At 37.5% G+C, this 19170-nt stretch overlaps 1 protein-coding gene across 1 annotated transcript; it reads right to left on the bottom strand.

Annotated features, from left to right (window-relative positions):
* Positions 1 to 1163: 1163 nt before the first annotated feature.
* elovl5 (ELOVL fatty acid elongase 5) lies at positions 1164 to 17946 on the bottom strand. The gene is made up of 8 exons (XM_067609938.1): positions 17797 to 17946; positions 11716 to 11780; positions 11172 to 11359; positions 7779 to 7856; positions 6948 to 7119; positions 6225 to 6349; positions 5711 to 5845; positions 1164 to 4478 (listed from the first exon to the last, which is right to left on the bottom strand). Exons 2-8 carry the CDS (start codon positions 11771 to 11773, stop codon positions 4350 to 4352), a joined length of 885 nt encoding a protein of 294 aa, XP_067466039.1. The 5' UTR covers positions 11774 to 11780; positions 17797 to 17946; the 3' UTR covers positions 1164 to 4349.
* Positions 17947 to 19170: the final 1224 nt, after the last annotated feature.

The following is a 19170-nucleotide window of genomic DNA, read 5'->3' as shown; positions in this document are numbered from 1 at the left end:
AGGAGATAGGAACCATAGGTGCTGTTATTTAGCAAATTTTTGCCCCAATTTAAGTCCTGCTGTCATTTCTGTAACGATTCAAGTTTTCTTGAACCATTGCTATTATAGAGAAAACATCGTGTCAGTATTTTACCTGTCAATCTATGAATTTTATCTGCCAGGAAAAGTGTTTCCACAATCAATGGATGATGACACTGACTGGACTAGCAGCTACATGAACCACAGGACTGAAAATGTATTTTTATTGTTAACAGCAGTGCAGCAAAAGATGGGTTTTACAAGGACTGGTAGCAAACATGCATGAGCACCAACACTCAATGTGTGAATTTAAGTTGCAACACTGTATTAGGAGCAAGGCATTAAAAGTATTTTGGGAAATTTATCATAAATTACTGGAATATAAATGAGTTCAAAGCTTTGATGTTTGGAAAGCATAGCATCATCTTATATCCTTTAACATTTTCTTTTTTTCTCTCCTCAATACAAGAAGGCCATACAATTTATTTAATTCATACTTTAACTCCAAAACAGAATATCAAACAACTTTACTCTCTATACACATACTTATATAAAATATTTGAGATATTACATCACCTGAGAAAATAGTTGCTGCAATATGAAATGTAGAAATGTAGTCTTGCATAAATCCTGTTCAGAGAGTTCACAAATTGGCACCAAATCTTTTTTATCATTCACATACAATCATTTTACTGTATGATAAACAAGTTGAGTGATAGCCATAAAAATGTTTTTGAATTGATTTGCTAATGAGATGATGTATGAAGCATTTTAGTAAATCTTTCTCTTATTTAATAAATTTAATAAAAAATAATAAATTTATATTATGTTTATATGAGTCTCTCTAGCAGTGTGGTGTATTTTTGCATCTTTTGTAACATTTTGTAAAATATCTTTTACACTGAAATGTGAAAATGAATATTTCACAAATCATTAAATATTTAAACAGAAACAAAACAAAAAAAACAAAAAAACTATAAGCCTTAATTGTATTCTGTCACTTATTTAAAGCAAACTATTCCAAATATGTACCTCAACAAACTCTTGTTGCTCTCAAGATATTCTTTTTTTTTTCTCAAGCAACATTATTTGAGACATTTACATAATTTTCAAGGAAAGAAAACAACAGTCTGAAGACAAGTAGGTTTACAATCTCAGTTTGTTTTTAATGTGTTACAGCGAGTAAAGCGTGAGTCACAACATGTTAACCCCAACTTACCCCAGATTTCAGAATATATATATATATATATTCTTGTATTTTAACACCTTATAAAATGCATGTAATATCATTACATACCTGTATGCATCCCTGACCTTTATCCAATGGGGATAATGTAATGCTAATGCTGGCCTTAAATGTCAACCCTGTTACCTTCAACCTTGTAACAAGGATGACATGTGGCTGGAAATTTAACAAATTTAGCTATAATTCAATTTCTGAGTAGATGTGGTTCATGCATGTTAACGGATCTTGTGCACCAGATTCATCATGCAGAGAAAATGTGGCCTTTGTATGTATTATTCAGATTGTAACAGTATTTCCCAATGCGGTGAACTCGAATGTAAATAAGTAGGTCACCTATACATTTGAGCGATGTGTCATGTTCATTCAGTGGTTAAGGCCTTACAGTACCTCATTAAATTGAATCAGCATGGTGGAGCAGCGCAGCAGTGCTACAAAGCGAGGGTGTTGGATTCACAACCTTAATAATTCAAAAAGCTTTGTTTTCTATACCAGCATTAATGGTGTAGGCTGCTGGCAATGGTTTTAAGTGAAGAAAAAATAACAATAAAATAGAGTAAAAGCTGAGGAACAAAGAGGAAATGAGTAATGTAAAAGGAATAAATAGCTACATCACTACAACCTCCTTTTCCCTGTCAAAAAAAACCTCAAACAAATGATGACTTTGATGTTTTTACTTTAAACAGTAGCCAAGAAACTGAACAGTCATATTTCCCTAAATGCCAACCTGTTCCTGTAATCTAAGATGAACATGAACTGTTGTGTTTTGTGTGTGTCAATAGCAAAGATCACATATGTTAGGAATGATAGCTCAGGATACTGATCATTTCCAAAAAAAGAAAAACAAAAGAAAAATGAAGAGTCAGGCACAGGATTTGAACACACATTAGTCTGAAGAAGTGGACCAACATGAATCTGGTGATAGCATGTTGAAAAGATGAAAAATGCTACATTAGAAACCAAATCTGGTCCAGAAGGCACCATATTTAAGTAAAGACTCAAAAAAATAAATAACAATCTCACCACAGCGTCCATTTAGTAGTTGTTCTAGAGCCTTTGATCATGTCACATGATTCTCTTCAGCAGATGGGGTTGAGTCATAGAAGTGGAGATATTTCATTTTATGAGCATTTTAAGGGCTTCTTATGACACCTGGGTAAACTCCATGAGTTGAGGAAGATCACGTGGTACAATCGAAAGCTCCAAAGTATCTATTAAATGGACATTGTGGTGAGAGTGTTGATGACTGCTGCTTGCAAGGTTTGTAATGAGCTTTCATTCTCAATTATATAGTATGGTTTATCTGAATATAACATATTTAGCACTGAATTATTGAGTATGATTAAATTCACTAAATAAATTTGATAGCTAGAGTTATCGATGACCTACTGTAATGTGCATCGCCTTAATTAATCTCAGTGAATTCAAGTTCTAATTGCAGTTTCTGGATGAGGCTACAGTAGCTATGATGCAGTACCATAGGGCAAAAAACGATTTTTCTAACATGGGGGATGTTTAGGAGAGCTGAGTTTATACTGCGCTCAAGAAAGCTTGTCTTAAACTGCTTCAAATATGAATCCTAGCATATGCAGCACACTAAGCTTTGGTTATGCTTTTGCTAGATGGCTAAATATTCCAAGTTGGGGACCCTGCTCTGCAAATATACAGCAAAATGCATCTTCTGCTGTTGCAGCCTGTCTATGAAATGCATTACAGGATTATACAGCGCAAATTTAAAGGATAAGGCTGGTGATTTGTCAACAAATCTAATATGCAGAGCCAAGCCAACAACAAACTCATCCTACTTACAAGTACTGTTTGTGTATCCAAAGTCTGACATATCTTGTTCCTCTGTGCTGTAGACCTCTGCTGTTGTCCAAAAACTATTAAAAACATGTCAATGAGTCACACGGTTGCACTGGGTGACATGTTCCTTTGCCACGAAGAGTTTGGGCACATTAGTTTGTTTGAAACAGCTTCAAAAACTAATAATAGCGATCACATTTTTAGTCTCTGGAGAGTAGTTCTTTGTACGGCAGACATCACTGTGCATAGACAGGAACACGGTTCCAGTTACAGAACTTTGCTAGCTCGTTGTGCTACAATATCACAACCTCTTGACTTTGCACTGAAGTTCCTTGAGAAATTTACCATGTAGCACAAAGTCAAGAGGTTATGTTATCTAGCACAACAAGCTAGTGAAGCTCTGTAAACAGAACCACGTTCCCATATGCACAGTGACTTCTGCCGTACAAGGAACTACTCTTCAGAGACTGAAAACATGATTGCTGTTATTACTCTTTGAAGCCATTTTTAAACAAATGAACATGCAGATACTCTTCAGGGTCAAGGAACACGTCACCCAGTGCAAGAGTGTGGCACTAATGTGGTTTTAATAGCTTCTGGACGACAATGGAGGTCCACGGCACAGAGGAACAATATATATCAGGCTCTGGACGCACCCACAATACTTGTAAGTAGATCAGTTAATTGGTTTGTTGGACATGAGATTTGTTGACAATAAGCCAGCCATGTCCTTTAAAGATTATGCAACAGCATAGGCAGGAGTAGGATAAAGCAAGATACAAGATGCATGCTCAAGTTACTCATTATAAGCACTGTGTTATTTTAATTGTCCCCATGGTTGTTTAAAGAGAGACTTTATCGAGTGTGATGAAACCTTCGGCTGCCAACACACTCACTGGAGCTTTCATCTTTGGATCTTCTGCGTGTAAAGCATCTTTGAATGAGTCAAAATGTGTTTTTGTTTGCTGCTAGCAAAATTCAGCAGCTGACTGAACCCAGTAATAGATTTTTGCTTTGGAGTAAATTTCCTGTTGGGGTTTGGGGAGGCAATATTGTGCAATATTAACCATACTACAATACTCTTCTCCTTTTAACTATTTTAATTTAATTCAATGCATTGTGTAGCATTGTGTGCAAAAACACTGGAAAGCCTGGATATATGTGGCTATGGCTTATTTCATCTCAAGTGAACGCTAGACTATTCTAGATAAGAAGATATACCTCCTAGCAGCATTAGCTAACACGCTACAGTGAGAATTGGGTGACGCCGGTTTCTCAAATGTCAATCCACCCGCAGTTTCTTATGTGCGGTGCGTTCCAGAGATGGTGTCCCATTTGCATGTCCATTTGTTGATACAGGAGAGCCATTCTGATGCTCCTTCTTTAGAGAAACACTGTGCTTGTTGTAAGTCTTGTGAGAGAGAAAGAGAGGCATTAAAAAAACATGAAAACATACTGTTATTTTGAAGATTAAATAGGTTAACAGAATCATGATTGAACATCACCACAACATGACAGAACATAAATGTCTGTATTCATAATGTAGTTAGAAAATGTAGCATACAGAAATGCTAAATCCAAGAGGCCAACTTGTTAGCAGTGACAGAACTAGGTAACGAAATTTAGCATTTTGTTTTTATCAAGATATACCTCAAGTGTGGAGGAAAACACAAATTTATAGTTTCATCTATAATATGAATATTAAAACATGAGGCTGGCTTTGCTTTACACTTTTCATATTGTCAACAAATTCCCTTGAAGAGACCAAAACCAACAACATCTTGGTCTGACTTCCCTACTGTGTGTGTGGCTCTCTATGGAGACATTCATTGTCAAATAAATAAATAAGTAGGAATAATAACAAATAATAATAAATGTGTGCATACCAGTATTAAATAAGTAATAATATGAATAATACGGATAAAATATATAGTATGACCATAATGTTGTTAAAACAACAGAGCAGAGCCAGCTATGTGATTGGCTGCTGATCAAAACGGAAGCAACAGCCAATCACATAGTTGGATTTGTGATTGAATTAAGTGCCACTATAAAATAAAAAGACTACAAAAGCTGCTGGTATTAAATAAAAATGACTTACAATAAACATTATTGTTGTGAAAGTAAGCACAATTATTTCATGCTTATACTAAAAATATAATTAATTATTTCATAATCTCTTATTGAACACTTTATGTCTTCAGATCATTCAGGCCCAAGTCCATTTGTTCCTACTGAAGATGCAAATCTTTAAAAACTGGTCACAGATATATAATTTTTAAACAGTTTGGTGCTGTAGTTTTAAGTAAAAACTACTTAACAGGAGCAAACAGTGTGTTTGCGGATTACTACTTTCAACTGCAGATTAAAACACACTGATTTGTATTAATGACAGCAGGACGGTGTATGTGGGGTTGAGTCAAAATACACTACAGTGCTCATGCTCACTGTAATGTAGGAGCATTAGTGCGAATATGTGGCTCACTGCTGTGGTTTTAAGAGTTTTTGGACAACAATTGAACACTTGTCAGTACGATCAATTCATTGTTTGTTTAAGTCTCTTGGTTTGATTTGTTGACAATATCATCATCCTTATCCTTTAAACTTTTCAATAAGCAATGAAAAAATGGAAAAACAACTGACCTGAATGTAGAAGTTTGAGAAAAGGATAATGAGTGTGACCATGTAACCTATTTGGAAGTACAGCCATCCCATGGGGAAGCTACATGGCCATATGACTGCACACATTGTCTGCCACATTGTTAAAAAGAACTGGATCTGTGAAGGAAATACACACACATGCAGACACACACCACAGTTAGAAGGTGATGGAGGTCACACAGAAAGGCAATATTGATCCAGAGCCTAAAATATCTTAAATGGATGCCGAACATGTCCTTTCCTCCAGTCATCTGCACTGTGTTAAAGCTAAAGCTGCAGAAAATATCCCACTGAAATGTGTAAACAGTAACATCCGCTCCACACTTTAGAGTGAATATAACCATCAATACATACAAACCAAAGGACAAACATTGTGTTTTGTTGCTTAGCTCATGAAAATACACTCTCAGCTTTTTTTTAATTTTTTTTTTTATAACCTTATATTTTGAGAAGGATAGCTGCTGAAATAAGAGGAGAAACTACAGGATGAACACACCAGCTGTAACTGTGTGATGTACTTCTTCCACCAAAGATACGGCCGCATGGCTGGGACGGCTGAGAGGCCATAGTAAGAATACATCACGACATGGACGAAGCTGTTAAGGGAGGCACCGAAGTACGCTGACAAGACACAGAAGAGAGACACAGAAAGTTATTCATCTACAGGGAGCGGTTACAGTCGGTGAATGGCAAGCGACTGGCATTCAGGATGGAAATGATCAAACAGGGAATAAACCTTTCAATAGGCTGCTCTGTTTGGAACAATTACTACAACCTTCATGTGAAATCAATAGAAGACATTAACAGTAAAGTGACACAGAAATAATATAGTAAACATAATAAACGATAAACTTGTTTATAGATCAGAAATGTCACTCTATATTTAAATCAATACTAAACGGGGCATAAATGATTTTGGAAAGATTTTCTGTTTAAGAAAATTGACAACTTCATAACTGGGAGACTGATGTGTTGTTTTCTGTACAACTTTAATAGAAAAGCTTTTTTAAAAAAGTAGATATTACACATGCAGCAGTGTTCAGGTCAATAAGTGTCCTTTTTTGTCCTTTGCCTTGTGGGGAATGCAGGCTGTTTTCAGGGCTAATGGGTTTAACATTAGAGCACTTGAATTATTTAGCTCGCACTAAGGCCAAACAGTAAATGCGGTTACTGGAATGATTTGAGTCACTGGAGGGCGAAGTTGCTTTAAAACACTCACAATGGCCGCAGGGTACCCAGTTCATAACGAACCACCAGATATTCAGCATGCTAGCGTGGTGGTAGATGTGAAGAAATGTGATCTGGTGGTTATTCTTTCGGAGAATGAAGAAAAAGGTGTCCATGAACTCGATGAGCTTGGAGAAATAGTACCACCACAGGACATTTATGATCTGAGAAGGGACACAGCAAAACAAAAAAAAAGGTTAAAGATAGAAATAAAAATAATTAATAAATATCCCTGAAGAGAAGCTTGTTGTTTACTGCATCACATATCAGGGTGAAAATCCAAAAAACACATTGTAAAAGTTCTTCTAAATTTCCCACACATACTATCTTTCACACAAGGTTATGAGCAGACATCCTCCCCAATGGCCCTTAAAAGTTCAGGATGACTCATAAAACAATTTAACTGTCACTAGCAGTGACACATTGATAAAACTTTTTGTTTAATCACCGCAGAACTGCAAAGCATTGCACATTTCACTGTGAGCCTTGTTTTCACCTCCACTGCAGAGCTCAGTTAGGACACTGAGAGTCATCATGATGACATGAGTCGGATTAAATTGACTCCCTGTCTCTGCAGCTTATCTGCTGGGATTTACAGGTACTGGCTCATAGAAATCAGAGCAGTAGATTTGACACACATTTTGCTTAATATTATATTCTGGTGTCCTACAGTAACTGGTGTTTGTATCGTTACTGTCCTGTTTATAATATGAAGAAACAGAATGTTAAATCATGTGCTTTGTAATGAAATGACATCTGATCTGATTACAGGAAGAAAAAAAATCCCTTGCAATAAAGATAAGTGTGAGTCTGACTGACTCACCTTATTATCCACTTCCTGTGCACTGTGAGTGTCCTGGCAGTAGAAGTTGTAACCACCATGCAACACAGCCGTAACAAGCTGCAGAAAAAGCCAATTAGAAGAATGATGAATGGGTTTTTCATGCAATCACTACATACACACAAACACTGCAATGCACAAATACAAAATAAAAGTGAAACTTGAAGGATACAATGTTCTAAAATGCGACTTTTGTCTCTGTACAAGTAATACACACATGCACAGATGGCAAGTCAGATAACCTGATTTTGGTATCATATCTGTTTGGTGCCAGGTTGTGGTGACCGATCTTTATCTGCTGACATCGGTGATAAAGATTTAATCTAATTAAAAGTAATAATACCATGAGCTCATCCTAATATTAACATCCATGATATGGTGCTCAGGTCATATAAAGCTTAATCTGATGATTTTTGAGCATTTGTAAGCACATGGATGACAATAACAGAGCCAAGAATAAGATTAAGAAAAGTGTGAATACAGGAAACTACAGATTACTACATGAAATACTCGGTATTTCAGTAACCATATATCTGCATACCTGGATAATGACTATGTAAACTCACCAAGCACTTTATAAGGAACATGTGACATTTTGTCCACCCTATTAACATACATGAGTGGGCAAAATATTAGGAATACTTTTCAATATAATGTACTCCAGTACACCACCACCACCTACTATAACCTCAGTAATAAACATAAAGTAGAATTATCACCTTTCTGACAATGTCAACAAAAACTGAAAATGTATAAGCTTCATAAAAGTAGAATTTAGGGCAGAGCTGTTGTATTGGATTTCATTAGATTGCACAGGTGTTCCTAATAAAGGCTCAGTGAGTGTGTGTCCCCTATACTTTTGAATACTACAGTAGTACTTCAGTGATTCAACATTGCACTAACATAAAGTTATGAGAGACTACTTTTAAAAAGAATGGTCAAATTGATGCAGCAGATATTCTGACTTTTAGTCCCTACTATCAGTCTAACTCTAAAAATACTGAATCCCACACTTCACATAGAGCAACTAAATTATTTATTCCCTTTATTTGTAAGTGGCCATGTACAATATTAAACATAAATGTTACCATCCGATGTATTGTACCAGATTTAGCTTAAAGCTAAACAATCAGGACAGAATGCATAATATAAAAATAACACAAAAGCACAGAAGTGTATGTTAGAAAAGTTAAACCTGCAGTGCAGAACTTTTATATAAATGAACCAAACAAGTTCACACAATGTTGATTAAGCGTGTCACCACCAGATAAATGTCTCTGTTTCACAGTATACCGGGTAACTCCTGGTTAGCTCTCTGCTAACTTGAATGGAAATAAAACAATTTAATCATGCAGCTCTTCTAGACTTTCCAAATGATATCAGACTGAATGGATCAAATTTTGATAGTCAAATGAGTCATTTCATGGGGGTTGTGTGATGCTCAGAACAATTTATCCACCGTTTTACAGCCGCAACACTAGCAACAGAGTATGCTACAGCGCGGCCAATGACGTAAGCAAGTCAACAGTGTTTTTGTAATTACTCTCACTGCCAGAAGGGGGAGACAAAAGTCCTACACTCCAGCTTTAAAAGTAAGGATATTAATTAAGGTTTATGTTTTAAATTTAATGTCTTTATACCCAAGCTGACATCATCAGGATTATTTTCTCAGACTTGACAAGAGCCAGAAAGACTTATTTTCATAGGCTGAGTAGTATTTCCCATGACAAGTAAATGATTTCCATGTGTTAAATCAATAGAGTGCCTCTTTAAAGAACAAATATTCAAATGCAAGTAGACACTGTAGCATAGCTTAATGCTGACTCACCAAATCAGTATAGATTCACTGTCTTTGATCTGCTGCTGTAAAAGGCTTCACTAACGAATTTGAGAGCCAAGAAACTGCCATCAGCTAAGAACCACCAGCAGAATGAAGGTAAGTCTGGTTTCTAAACATCAAGTATTTTATTATGTTTGCGTACAATCCTTGATACTTGATGCCTCCTAGAATTCAATCTATAAATACGTAAAATTATCTGCTATCTGTTTTAATCACAATCATAATGTGATTTGCCACTGCGCCCTGGAAAGTTGACAAGAACAAAACTGTCATGTACTTTGATTCATCTCATCAGGTGGCATTGATTTCGGGCTGCCAAAAGTTCACCCCGTGGCTGGGGCATTGTCACAGTACAGGGTTTAATGAATGACACAGCCAACCTCTGAGGCCTTACGCAATGCAGACGGAGAGACAAGAAGCCAGCTCTGCCAGTCTGATGGGGAGGAAGGTACAGACTCTTTAGACTGATACGTGCACAAAAACACTACGCCTGGTTCATGACATCCTGGTTTCACATGTACATAAAGCAACAGATACCATCTATGATACTACACTATGATAACTGAGATTTTAAACAGTTAATTCAGCACAGACACAGAATGTAATTCCATGTTTATTTACATCAGTGCATCTATCAATTTCAGTTATTTAGTCGGCTGTTTATAAAAAAGCACTTTTCCAGCAAACAATAGGGTGCTGTGCTGACGTCTGCAAGGGCGTATGAGGGATTTGATGGCTGAAACAATGAGCCTGTCAGCATCCAGCTGTGTCCCTCTCACTCCCTGATAGCATTGTCTCATGGTAGTTCCCAGTGAGGGAGGCCAGCAGCCACAGCCCTACGTCTAATCAGAGTCAAATGTTGTTAAAGGATAGTTTGACATTTGGGAAATATGCTTATTTGCTTTCCTGCCAAGAGTAATAAAACAGGGTCAGTACCACTTCCATGTCTGCCTGTTAATTGTGAAGCTACAGTCTCCTGGCTTTAGCTTCATATTTAAAGGAACAGATGGACATATTGGGAAATACGCTTATTCACGTTAGATTAACTGAAGATTAATACCACTCTCATATCTGTCGGGTAAATGTGTGGCTGGAGCCGCTAGTTAGCTTAGCTTAGTATACTGACTGGAAACAAGTAGAGACAGCTACCTCTAAAGCTCTAATTAACAGGTTGAATGTTTGTTTAGGTACAAGATCTTAAGTGTAGAAACACAGTTTTGTGAGGGGTTATATGTCAGACTATTTCTTAGAGGACTTCCTGGAGTCTTTGCTGGTTGCCTGGCAACTGGTTCCTGGCCAAGTTATAGTTTGACACATAACCCCTCTGTAAAACCACAGCTTGTTGTTTTTACACCTGTTTGGTTTTTGTACAGATTAAACAAATGACGTATACCTCACACACTAGAGGTTTAGTGAGTATGCGGCTTTGGTTCAGGTTGATTTCATCTTCCTTTATAATCTCTCTGCAGTGTGGCGCTGCAGCGATTGCTCTGTCCCACTTTACCACATCTTGCAGCGCCTCGCAGCCTGTTTACCTCATAGAACATGTAGAAGGACAAGAGTGTGAGGCCCAGATTGTAGAGCACCAGGAGGCCTCTGCAGGAGTACGGCTGCCTGTGTTTCATGTACTTGGGCCCCATCCACACGATCAGAAGGTACATGACTGTGAGTGCAAATGTTGGTGGGTAGTTGTCCAGCAGCAGCCATCCCCGCACCCGCTGATCTGAAATATGGAGAAAAAGACGCCAGTTTTTACCCTCTAGATCTAGAGGAGGCCGATAAGGTGGCCTTACCGGTAGCAGCAGATGAACTTGCAAAATGAAAGGCACACTGAGGAATGTTTGCTCAACACAGTAGCAGCAAGAAGGTGAAAAAGCTGAGCAGAGTTCTTGTGTACAGTATGTAAGAAACAACTTAGGTCAAAGGTTTCTAGTAATGTTTACCTTCACTATTCTGTTAACTGTTGTATTCTGCGGAGATTTTTCAGTGCAGTATTTGCAACATTTTGATAGACAAACAATAGACAAACACATTCAATACAAGAGAAATGCATTTTATAAACATATATGCATGACTTACCTCTGGGACCCATCCATGTTTCTAAGTAAGTGTTCAGTTTATAATTGAAAGTCTCCATTTGTCACCTGAAAACAGAATACACAAATAACTCACATCCGTTGGATGCTTTACATCCATTTTAAGCCTTGACAAAGCAGAAGTAATCCTTTTTTTTTTTTGGCAGAACTCCACAACAAAGTGAAAACAAAATATTGTCACCTTTTAAAGTTGATATGGTGAACATGTTAGCAAACAGTTATACATCCAGCAGACAGGAAGCAACATTAATTTGTGTTGTGTGTCTGGTGACACGGTGAATGTAAAGCCCTTTCACACTGGACAAAAAACCCCCACTAACACCCACTAACATCTGGCTTTTGTCTTCAGTGGGAAAGGGTACAATCGGCATTGATTCCCACGTCAAATGACTCCGCAGTAGTCATCCGGTATTTATTGGCTCCAGCTCTGATTGGCTGTTATGTAAACATGACACTTGGGAGGACATGCTAATTTTCACCCCTTTTCCGGCACGATGCTATGACGTGTGTTGAAGTTTTGGAAATAGCTAGGAACATTATTTATTGTTTTTTTACAGTCTTTGCAACAACATACAACGGTGACTTTGTTCTTCATATCATGCAAGATGCAACACTGGCAAGACAGCCAGGTGAGAGAGCTTCTCTTAATTCGAGGGGAAGAGGAAATGAGGAGACAGGTTTCTGGCACTGTGACAGACACTGTGATATACAACAACATATAGAAAATGCTGAGTGAAAGAGGCATTGCTCACAGCCCAAGGCAAGTAATAAACAAATTAAAGGCGCTGAAGAAAAAATATCTTGCCATTAACGACCAGAAGAACAGAAGTGGAGTGGACTGTGTGGACTGGCCGTTCTACGAGCTTTGCCAAAATATATTTGGCAACTCGGCACTAAGACTAACATCCACTCTCCTTTTAGCTCTGTTTTTGGTCTCCACCAAATCCTGATGGAAATATCTGGCTCTTAAGGAGCTAAATGCTCCACTATAGTTGCTAAGTTTGTCTGATATTCTGAGTTTAAGCAGAGCTTTTTTAGACAAATTGCAGGATGTAAAACAAAAAAAACGACTATGAGCAATGCCTTTCACATTACACATAATTATTTGACCTTTTTGTTCATATAAATATGATAAACTTAATTAGTCTGCCTGAATTAGGGCTTGATTAGTGATCATAATGACAGGCTTGAGGAAATTATGATTAAATCTAAGTGGTGTTTTGATAACGGCAATAAAGTATTGTAATTGTTGATACATGATTATCATAACCACACCAGAAACCATCTCAAATTATAATTCTTCTTCTCTGCCAACATCAGACCACTAAAACCTGTTAGTCATTTGTCTGTCTAGCATTACTGCCTCTACAAATCTGTACTTGTTTACCACTTCTGCTGCCTTGTTTCTATGTATTTGTGCACCAGCTGGTTGATCTCCTCTTTCTAAAACTTTTCGCCCTGTATCCTAATAACTGTAACTGATCCTTCACATTCCTGTGGTTTCAAACAACAGATCAAATGTGGATCTGGGTTGCAAAGTAAGAAGACAGTGGGCAGGTCTGTACAGAAAATAACCACATATTCATTGAGCTACGACTTTACAGTGATTCTCTGGCTTTCAGATTGTTAATGAGGATGTCAAAATGTGTAGATTTATTAACCCTCATGTCTCCAGGTTTAAATAATCACAGACTTCAGTCTGGCTCGTGCAGCGCTGCAACATTTACTTTGACAAAAAAACCTTTGTGCATGTTCTTTAGCCAAAGCTGTCAAATTATGGTGGTGATTCATTACTGTTTTCATCTCTTGATCACTCTGTTCTTTGTGAGTGTTTCAAACACAGGTTTGGTATGTGCAGTGCTGATTTAAACAGCTGTGTAACTGTCAAAAAGAAAGGCTTTTCTCCTTTGTTTTACCCCAGGGGTCAATTCAAGTTCCAGTGCTTTTTCCATAAACAGTATGTAATTTACAATATAATATTAGATTCCACTGCTATGCTTGTGACAGTCAGCACAACCTTGTGATATAAAGCAGAAAGCCATTCACACCACTGTATGAAAGTCTGGATGTTCACAGCGTGACTTTTTTCTTATACAAATAGGTTTTAAGTTATTATCTCAATTTTGTTTGACTTCCTACTAATTTATCTTCAGGAATATATTTGAGTGAAATCTCAACCTGGACAAACATCACAATCACGTTTTTTTAACAACGAACTTCCAAATTTCCACCTCTTCTATGGAACAACCACCACACAACATCAGTTGTTTTCCTTTAAAACTGTTCCACAGAAAGGAAAAGCAATCTGGCTTTATTCTTATAGTTGTGACAAGATTATTCACACTGCCGAGCAAAAGTTAGTACAAATCCCTGCAGCTTATTCTCCGACTGATAACCTGATAACACACTTTCTATTCATTATCACCCAGGAGGTATTTGCACAATCCTGTAGCTGTGTCACTTCAGGCTTTGTGCACAAAATGCGACCTTGCAGCCACAGTTCTTTATTTCCACTGGCGTGTTTCTGAGCTATACATTCAACTTAATCCAGTTATGTCATGAACTCCTGCACTCCTGGACAGTCTCTACACCTGCACCTACAGCTGGAAACATAACATGAAACAAAATACGGACTCAGTGTACATCCTTCTTCCTTAGTGCCTCCTTCAGACTGTGAGATATTGCAGCTCTGATACTGTATGTTAAAAAGAGTGAGGTGAACCTAAGAGGCCTGTTTCTCAAACGACATTTTTCGTACTGACAGAATATAGTAGATATATCAGATTTCTTATTTTGACTGCAGACAGCTTACAGTCTGATTTGTGCAGGTCTGAGGTCAAAGTGAAATAATGCTTTACGGGTTAACAGAATAACCTTGTACTTAACAGACAGAAATGTGAGTAGATCTATCAAATTTAGCCAAAGCATGCAGCTCCTATATAAAGTCATACGATATTGAAATATGACTGATAGAACTAAGAGGGCACACCAGTGACTTTGTTTACATCTCCTTTAAATCTGTGTAAAGAAACTCTCACTTAAATCCATTAAATACTAAAAATGTAATAATCAGAGTTGCACAATAGCACATGAGGAACAAATATGAGTAATTTCTCAAAAACGCCCTTGTAAACGTTGCGCAATATGTTCCCTAGCTTACCAAATAGGCTGTGTTATGGTAAACTGCTGCCTTTGCAGCACATGGCATATGACTTATAGTTGCATTTGTCCACAATCACTCGTCCACAGGAACAAAATATGGCTTATACTGATCAACCGCAGTACAGTAATATCCATGCTCTGATTATCAGAGATGCATTAGCTTGTACCAAAACATGATAATCTGCAAGGCCTTAATCAGAGCATGGTGAGCCACAACAGCAGCAGCCAGTGTCAGTGTGTCTTTGCTAAGTACTGTAAATGCAAACTGTGTCATTAACCACTGAAGGGCGAGGTTTTGTCTTCCCAAAACACAGATGCACTCAACCTGGACAAAAATACTGTGTGGTTTCATTACTGCAGCTGATAACTATTTATTCATAAACTGTATCATATTGTAACAGTTACAGGGTTGGAGGAAGATTGGAGATCTGGGTGTGTTAGGCCATAATGGGTGATGCTGCAAATCAATGGGCAGGACTGTTTATTGTCATATTGAATTATTATGTGATTTTTGCATCAATGTGATGGAGTACCTTCAACTGTCAGGTATTTTAAATCACTGGATTAGCTAAAAACAGCCATTCACATATGGATATTTTACCCATCAACAGTTTCTCAATAGATTCTCAATAAACTTATCAAAATATCATCATATATATCTAGATATATAACAATATTGTGATATAGAATTACATATACTGTGATTTTATACCTATAACCCACATCTGGTAAGAGTATAAAAGATTATTGGATAGATAGATAGACTCAAAGAGGAGGATAAAACAAAGCTACTACCACACTCGACCTTTAAAAATCCTTGTAATACTCTGTACATGGTTAGTGCAGATTAGTTTATACTGTATACTGTCTTGCACTAGTATTGCAAGGTGCTTCAGTGGAATTGCACATAAGAGTATTAGGAATAACTATTAAATCTACAGTATCTATACATACAGGTGTATATACAAGTATGTAATATACGGGTAAGCATACTACAGAGATCAATAATAAGATATTGGAAATAATGAAGAATAATAGTATAGTAAGGGCTCTGCACAAGTTTCCTAAAACAACTAGAGCTGCGACGATTATTGATTAATCAATTGATTAATTGGTCGATCATCAGAAAATTAATCAACAGCAATATTTAAAATTGAATAGTCATTTAAGCTATTTTTAAAAGCAAAAATGCTAAAAAATTAAATGGTTCCAGCTCCCTAAATTTGATTATTTTCTGGTTTTCATAGTCTTCTATGAAAAAAAAACAATTATGTTTGTTATTTTGGACTGTTAGCTGGACAAAACAAGACATTTTGAAAAGTAACCATGAGCTCTGGAAACTTGTGATCTGTAGATTAATCGATAGTGAAAATAAACATTCGCTGCAGCCCTAAAAGCAACATTATCACCATTCAGAAGACATGCAAAATCACAGCCAGTCCAAAGAGAGCAATAAAAGCAACATTCAAAACTTGGGGCCCCAGGCAGTAGTCAACTGCCTGGGGCCCCAAACATCTATAGATTTATTATGATTAATATAAAAATATTGAATTATATTACTATTCCAACTCATTGTACTCTGAAATAACTTACAAAAGCACCTAAAAAGTATGCATTTGTATACTACTTACTGACTATGCACTTATACTTCACAGGAAAACATTAAACCACTACATTTACCTGACTGAATGTTGCTGGTTGCAGATTATGATGTAACTCACAAAATATAACAAATAACCTATGACACATTATTATTGATTAAACTATCCAGCATTATATAAAGAATTAAGATTTAGTGACATCTAGCAGTGAGTTTGCAGATTGTAACCAGCTGAATATCCCTCCCCTCTTCCTCCCTTTCCAAGCATGTAGGAGAACCTACGGTGGCCGCGAAACTCATGAAAAACGCTAAAGGCCCTCTCTAGAGCCAATGTTTGGTTTGTCCATTCTGTGCTACTGTAGAAACATGGCGGCGCAACATGACAGCTTCCGTGGAAGAGGACCCGCTCCCTATACAGATATTAAGGGCTCATTCTAGGGTAATGAAAACACAACAATTCTTATTTTCAGGTGATTATACACTTATTAAAACATGCTTATAAATATTATATTCCATTTCTGCCAAGTCCGTTGCGCTAGATGCCAATAAATTCTACACACTTCACTCTTCAAGTAAAAATTTGAATACTTTTACTGCGCGGTATTAATGGTTTTACTGAAGAAAAAAGTTTTGAGTCCTTCTACCACTGCCAATATCAGAATTCTCAGTTAGACAAAGGGTGAAAATAAAGAAACACAGAGTTTGCTTGAGGCCCCCCAAACCACTAAATCCGCCCCTGGCTACAGTTACGCAGCAGCAGCATTGTGTCTTTATATGTCACTGTAAATATGATGGTCATGCAGTGTGACAGATGCATGTAAATAACGCGCTATATCTGCGTCCTCGCGTTCACGTACATCACAACACAATAGTAATTTTCCATCAGCGTGCGTCACACACGTGTGTAATCTAAACTGCACTTTACGCGCTGAGCTGCAGCCCGGTCTTCCTGACAAACTACAAGATGTGATGAAGGCGGTCGTCCCATTACATCATCCTCTCATTTCAGAACCGAAACTTCCAGAGAAGGACTATTAAATAAAGAAAAAAACAAACAAACAAACAAACATATCGCATCCTGTCGATCGCATCCAGGCTGCAGTAACAGTAGAGGTCACCGCTCCAGCATCATCACCCTAACTCATCGCCTGCAGACGCCATGCGCGCTGCTGCATTTTTTAACTAAATCTCTCGGCGAGCCTCACCATAAAGTCCCCCCCAGCCGTCCAGACGGGGTTTAGATAGAGAGAGAAATGTTGAGTGTGGACAAAGACATGCAGCTGTGTATCGTGGACTGCTTACCTTTTGAGACGGGCGGAGAACGCGGCTGTGTAACCTTGGCTGGCTGGCCGGTCTGAGCACAATGTGCAGCCTTGTCGCTCAGTGGAAAATAGTGGGAGGAACACGCAGACTGGCCCACTGCCCTGCAGGAGGGTTACTGCCAGGAGGTGACCCGGTGTGTTGCAACGACACACACACACCCACACACACACAGAATCAAAAGGATGACATCAAGGCTATCTGTCCTCCTGTAATTGCAGTTAAATAGGCTGTAGTGTCTGTAAAATGTTAACCTTAAGCATGTGAGGACTGTATAAGGAGGGGAGCAGAGGGTCTGTTGTAACTTTTTTTTAATATATATATATATATATATATATATATATATATATATATATTTAGCCTACACGATTAAAAAATCATATGGAGAAAGTGTAGTCAGACCCTTTACTGAAGTAAAAGTAGCAGCATCACACTGTAATACTTCATTACAAGTTATAATCCTGTAAGTATTACAAGCAAAATGTTCTATAAAAGTGAAAGTACTCAATTAAAAAAAAGCCAGTGTCATGTTGAAGTAATATTTTACTATGCAGTTAGGTAGGTTAATCTGCAAGGCACCATAATTGCATTTAATAAGACAAGAAACCCATCATACAGTATTTAATAAGACCATCATATATTTTGTTTACAAAATCTCAATCTGCAAAATACCTTGTAACTAAACCTGTCAAAACGTTGTAGTGGAGTAAAAAGTACAATATTTTCCTGCGAAATGTAGAAGGATTGAAGTATAAAATGAAATACTCAAGTAATGTTCTTCAAATATGTACTAAACTACAGTGCACACTAGATTAGTTTTTGGTGAAATAAGTATTTTAACCATTGTTTCTGGTCTTTTTCCTTCAAGTCAAGACATTTTTACCACTTACGCAAAATCTCTTCTATATGTGTCATGGAGGATACATGGGTCTTACCATGTAAGACTGGTAAATTGCAATGAGCATTACTCACTATTTTCTGACGTTTAGATTAAACTAATTATTCAAAAAAAGACAAGAGATTGAGAGATTAATTGGTAGTGAATATCAAAATTGTGTCAACATGCTTTAATGTGCTGCACTCAGGGCCGCTCCTGACGGCCTGATGGCCCTCAGCAGAAATTTTATGTTGGGCTCTCTGCTTTTCTTTCTGAGCTCATCAGAAAGTGGTAAGTGATGACCCCTGCTGTGTCATCTTATGTTGCTGTGTGATTCGCCTGTTTCTCTGCTCACTCTGCAGGTGGATCATTAGTGTGACCTGGAACACCTGAGTGTGTTTGCAGGTTATTTAAGGCCGGCTGCAGCAGACAGCTCACTCTCTCTGTCTCTCTGTGGCACTCTGTGGCAGCTCTCTTTG

Source organism: Thunnus thynnus, chromosome 14 (genome assembly GCF_963924715.1).
Source record: "Thunnus thynnus chromosome 14, fThuThy2.1, whole genome shotgun sequence".
Classification (NCBI taxonomy): domain Eukaryota; kingdom Metazoa; phylum Chordata; class Actinopteri; order Scombriformes; family Scombridae; genus Thunnus; species Thunnus thynnus.
Note: the sequence above shows the minus strand (reverse complement) of the source record. Positions and strands in the feature narration are given on the sequence as shown.